Genomic DNA, 6,137 nt, shown 5'->3' with positions numbered 1-6,137 from the left:
CCATGGTAAACATGATGCAATTCACGATCCACCGCCACCACTTTGATCTGCACGGGCCTCTGATTGAATTAATGGGGCACTTATCTGGCGAATTTCTCGATAAATTGCACCCTTCACTGGGATATTAGGAGGTATTTAGGGTGCGTATGCAAAGGATGCGCGCAGTTGTGGGAAGAGACACACAAATCGAATATGGAGCCCTCGCGAGACAGCCCAAATAAACGGTGTGTTATTTACCAAAGTCTCTGCTCCCCAGACTATCATATCATCCGGAAGAGTTCTTTGATCGGAACCCAGCTTTAATCGCTCCAACAAGTCTTTATCGTCCGCCGCATCTGCCGTTGGAAGCGAAGAAGGAGAAATTTCACTCTGACGATGATACACGGAATTTCCAATAATGTTCATCATTTGATAACAATCCCAAAAAAGTCGGCCGCCGAAAGAGTTACAGTGGATGTAAGCCGAGGTGTTGCTTATTAGTATGATATATCACCCCCCAAATGACGCCTCGACGAGGGCTGCATTGTTGCCCCATTAATCACGGGCGGAAAATGAGGACCCATTGAGAGGAATCACTCAATAACACCAATTTACAAACACTCAACTCCTTGAGTGATACTCAAGACATCCACCAATTAATCTCCCGTCGCTGGTCTCAAGCATTCTATCATCATTCTCGTCATTTGAGCGCGCGATCCTTTGTGCCACGTGATAGATTGTGATGATATTCCGGGGGAATTATTGTGGTTGAGGATGAATAAAGAGTATCAAATTATCGAGGATTTATCACTTTAATGTGAGAATGGGTTCGGTAGTTGATGAAAATGATCTCTGTGGGACCTTTTTGGCGCCCAAATTCTCCACTTGCTTAAGTGTTTTCTCAGAACTCGCACGAGATTTCTCCTGATCCTGAGCGTCAAGGGGCTACTGATGTAGATTTTGAGATGCACAGCGATAATTCAAATCTGCTAAAGTGCTGTTCAAGATTTCGATCTTAGAAAATAGGCTCAAAATGACGGAATCAAGAATTCTGTGTGGGATAATAATCGTAGAGAAAAACAAAATTTGTGTTTAGATACAAAAATAAGAAGATTTTGAAGAAAACATTGTATTTTGCTGGTGTAAAAACGGTTTCACACACGTTTTCTAACGTAAAATCTTGCGTAAAATCGTAAATATTCGATTAAAGGTTAAATTAGCTAAGAAATTCGCTTTCCGCCCTTTAAAATTGTGTACAATAATTTTAAAAATAAGGTTTTTGAAGAGATAACAAGATGAAATATTTGATTATTTCTCGAAAACACCCGCGAAATCGTTCTATAAAACAGAAGATTCGCGAAGAAGGAAGCATAAAGTGACACTGCATCCTTAATATTAGCAACCTCTTGCTGGGCGTGATGCCATCCCCGGTCAAATTGGCCAAATTGTCTGCCTCTATGAGGATTGTTTTCTCCCCCGAAGTAATGGAAATAATTTGAAAATACCTGGAAGACGACGAGGCGAGAGAGAGAGAGTGAATTTCCTCGACAGGTATTGATCGAGTATTTGTTGCGTGATGACATGCTCAGAGACGCGCTCCCATTTTAAATAATTCCACGAGCCTCAATCTCGTGGAATTCCTCTGTGTGTGAGAACTTGAGGGGCAATTTTGGGGTTTCACGGGGCGCTTAGAGACAAAACAATTTAGAGGGATCTCGTGGCTACTGTCGCGCCACTTCATTATATATTCGTAGTTGAGGAACTGTCAGGAGCAATTTGGGCGCATTATCTCTTCATGCTGCGGCCACATGACAATCCGCCGAGTGATCCGCGGTCGTGCGCCGCGGACTTTTGTGAGAAAATACACTTCGGGGAGCCTCTTTGGGATGCAGATTGCGCGTGTGCACCATATAAAAGTCGCACGGAATCCAAGGCGCATCTTTTCTTCTTATTTCTCGATGGGCAAAATTGAAACACTGTGCGTGCAATCTCTCCTCTTCTTCTCATTTGCTCCAAATAATGGGCTCTGATTGCTGTGAGTATTAATGTACTCGCCACCGAATTTTATAGCCCTTCGCGTTTTTTGATTTATTCTCACCGCGAAAAAGTGCGATCGCGACTCGCGGTAGATGTCATATAAAGTAATTTGTGAATATAGCGAGATGAGTGAGAGATGTGGACTCATTTAAATAAAAACACTCCTTTTTCGTGAGGACTTAATTGAGACGACCCCATTGAGAAACACAGAGGAATTTCGTGAGGTGAGTCGCTAATTGCAGCAATTCCTTCCTTTGGGAGTCTCTGGATGAATGTGAATTCTGGATCAAGGTAAGAATCCTGCTTTCTGGCAGCTCTGAGACACGCTGGACTCTTTGTTCTGTCTCCGAAGATCGATAAACTCTCCCAGGATAAATTCCATTTCGGGGACGAAAAATATACCTGCGCCCTTCATTTACAGCTCACGAGGATACAATGATTTTTTTTTGTGTGCCTTTTCACTGGTCAGGAATCTGTGAGAAGGATAGAATTCCATGATGCAGTGGAATTTCACTGCGGCTTTAATCAGGAGAATTTCAACGGTTTCAGTTTCATCCCCGAAAGACGATGATTGTGCGCTGTTCGACGCAGAGAAAAAGGGGGTGGATCGGCTGCGGCTAAAAGCAGTAATCATTTGGGGGTGGGCGCGACTAAATCAACATTGCCCCTCTCGCTGGCCAGACGGAATCAGAGGAAAGCCGCCCGGCAGTAGCTTATTGATTCCCCATCTCAATCGCGCGCTCTCCGCCCTTAATTACATCTGGAAGTCAAAGGGGTAAGTCTGTAATCTAATCAGGCCAGACGATGGTTAATTTACGGCTCCTCCGCATCGTTGTCCGCGGGAATAGACGAGGAGCGAAGACACAACAAGCGGCTGCGATAAAGCGCGCCCATTTGGTCATATGTCACGCAATTTCCCCGCATTTGCACTCGTGCCATTAGCTAAGAATATCACCGTTCAAGGGCAGACATCTCATGTAGTCGCCGAGAGATCATGTTGCAGATGTCTTCTTGCGCGGCTAATTGTTCCACACTTCCGAAGTACTGACCTATAAATGATGCGCGCGCGCCGCGAAGTGACGAGAAATGTCTGCAAATCACACGCTCGGAGAAATTGACACGAAGAGCATAAGTCAATCGCAATTATGGCCTCTCCGCAGACAATTTCTGCAGCCTGAGCGTTAAATCATTAGTTCTATATTTCAGGCAGCTGATTTGCATTTTTTCCTTGGACAATTCACAATGATCGCGGCTTGAGGTACTGAAGCATGCGCAAGTGATTCCAGAGGGTTGTCGCATAATTTCACAGTGACCGGCCAAGCATCACTGCACTTCCGGGGGTTGCTGGGCCAAACAACCCCGCCACCTGTCCCTGCAAATGTGATTTCTGTCACTGTCGATCGCGCAAGTTGCTTTTGGGGTAATTAGGCGACTTTTTTGGGCGCTCGCGCGCAGCTGAGAGCGCTCACTTGACCCGAGCGCGCAGCATCTGCATCCGCTGGATCTCAGCGGCCGAATAGTGTGGCATCTATTGTGCGGCCACAAGTGATCCTCCGGCCCTCTCTGTCCGGCACGCTGGGCCGAGATGCTGTCGTCTCGATCGTTCCATTCACTGCCTACCTGCGCTCTCGAGGCAGGCTGCGCATAGCCATGCGACTCACGTCGGTGGCACGCGCGATCCCAGGTCACACGAGCGAGCCTCCTTCGGCTGCGCTCGGGCGATCGCGCGTGGTGGGGGAAGCGCGATCGCGACGGCTCAACCCTCGGAGAGGGGATCGCGCTGACTTGACTCCGCAGGTAGATCGGCTGGAAGGTACTAAATGCAAGGGCATAGGACGAAGGGTACCATTTGCACAGTGGCTTCCGCGGAGTCGACACGCACTTCTCTTGTCTGAGAGATCGCACGGGCAGTCTTTCTCCCTTTTTCCATCTCCTCTTCGCATCGAGTTCTCGCTTATCCTCTTTCACGTGAACTTCGCATACATATTTCGGAGTGCCTCAAGTGGAGATCGCAAGACAAACCAGTTGTGTTTTGGACGTTGATCGCGAAGGACGGAATCTGAATCTGTTTCTTGGGAGATACACAAGTGTCGCGCGGGAGTGAATTTTTATCTGCTGGACTCTAAAGACCATGGCAACAGTCCTGAGGACAATGGCGCTCGGACAGAATTTCCACGTGTTGCCCCAGAATTGTGTGATTGTCTCACCATCGGCCGTGCAGCAGGCCAATGTGGGGCTCCATGCCGCCGGCAAGCGGCCCATCGCCCCGGCCCCAGAGCCCCGCGGGGCGCGCTACATCTCTGGCGGCGGGGAGCTGAAGATGGGCAAGAAGCGCATGAGCTACACCTCCCACATGCACCAGCCCTTTCCCACCACGCCGCCGAGTGTGGAGCGTCGCAACGCCCGCGAGCGCAACAGAGTGAAGCAGGTCAACAACGGATTCGACAAGCTGCGCCAGCACATCCCGCAGAAGATCGTGGAGGTGGAGAACGGCGGGCGCGGCGCCAGCAAGAAGCTGAGCAAGGTGGACACGCTGAGGCTGGCGGTGAAGTACATCCAGGGACTGCAGCAGCTCCTGGACGACAACTCCACGCACGACGGCAGCAGCCAGGGCAGCGGCTCCTACTACGTGGGCAGCCCCGTGCAGAGCCTGCAGGAGTCCCAGCCGCCCTGCTCCGAGGCGTCCGCCTCCCCCACGCCCTCCTACAACTCCGACGTGTCCGTGGGCCACGGCTACAACACCTCCTCGGCGCCGTACCAGGAGCAGTACCACGCGTACGGCACGATGCACTTCGAGGACGAGGCTGTGAGCTTCGAGGAGGAGGTCCTGCTGGACGACATCCTGCACTGGCAACTGCAGCACTGACACCGCGCTCAAGGTAAATGATGCAAATCCACCACTCAACAGGTACTCAGCATCCCTCGGAGAGCGTCTCTTTATTAGTTTTGCGAATTGTGCTGAAATTCCCTCTCTTTGCATACACAATGCCCTGGGCTCAGGTATTATTTCGCCATCCCCTGTGTGAGTTCCTCAACTGCCCTCGCTTTCAATTCAATTCCCCATACCTGACTGAATCCCACATTGAATGCCGAGGCGCGCAGGACAAAAAACACCAGTGCCATTCTTGTTGTATTTCTAAAGTCTCCCAAAAATACAACCTCTCTCGCATCGCACAAAGTCCTGAATGCGACCCGAAAACTCCCTATTGATGGAACTGAGAGAAATATAATTATAAAGTGGATGCATTTGCAAGGATAATGCAGTTTTTCCCCTGGCCAAATTCGATTTGCTCCATTCCATTGATGAGATCTCAGACGGTTGAGAATGAGAGCGAGAACATAACTGCCCTATCCCAACGCGAAATCAGTCTACGTCGCGTCTACATTCCTCTACATATCATCAGCGACTCGTTCTTTTGCCCTGCGCCAGCTTCTTGCGCACCATCATTCTCGTCTATGCGACTTTTTGCCGCTCCTTTTGCTCCGCACTCACTGCATTGGCTGCATTTCTCGTTCTCCGGCCGCGCCATTGGATGCTGTGGCATTAATTGAATACATACAGAGCACTCATCCCACCCGATCGGGCACTAATTGAAGCATTTTCCGTCTCTCTTGCAGCTCACGAGGTGACAGACGGCCAGTTAGCAGCTGAGATATTCCAAAAACGACAGGATGCCAACCCACACCCCTAGTGTATAGTGCTAGTGACGTAATCCTAGTGTATCCCTACTTAAGTCTCCCCTAGGACTCCATCGTACTGAGTTATTTAACTGCATTTACTTCTAAATTGTTGATCTAGTCATTGATTTTTCATACCTCTGTAAATACTTAGTTATCTCTCGTTCGTAGACTTACTGGAAGATCATCCCTTAAGACGTTAAACTGTATTATTTAATACGTTTGTAGGAAGCCTAAAACAATCCCAGTTGATGTACAAATATATCTTTAATTTTTTTTTTGTAAATACTTAACTAGAATCCATGTAAGACAAATTGGAACTGATTAAAGTTACTTCATAAACGCTAAACAGGATTGGTTTTCCTTGTCCAGCTGCACAGGACGAAATCAATGGCAGAAATGCCGGTGGATGGAAAAAAAATTGCCACGTGTAAGGGGATACT

At 48.5% G+C, this 6,137-nt stretch overlaps 1 protein-coding gene across 1 annotated transcript; it reads left to right on the top strand.

Annotated features, from left to right (window-relative positions):
- Positions 1-4,147: 4,147 nt before the first annotated feature.
- LOC132262392 (achaete-scute complex protein T3-like) lies at positions 4,148-4,783 on the top strand (the record flags this gene model as incomplete). Its single annotated transcript, XM_059761663.1, has 1 exon — positions 4,148-4,783. A coding segment is annotated over exon 1 (636 nt), but the record flags the coding sequence as incomplete, so codon positions are not given.
- Between the last annotated feature and the right edge of the window lie 1,354 nt (positions 4,784-6,137).

This window comes from Phlebotomus argentipes, unplaced genomic scaffold, assembly GCF_947086385.1.
Source record: "Phlebotomus argentipes unplaced genomic scaffold, Phlebotomus argentipes genome assembly contig_15, whole genome shotgun sequence".
Taxonomy (NCBI): Eukaryota; Metazoa; Arthropoda; class Insecta; order Diptera; family Psychodidae; genus Phlebotomus; species Phlebotomus argentipes.
This window is presented reverse-complemented; position numbering and strand designations above follow the sequence as displayed.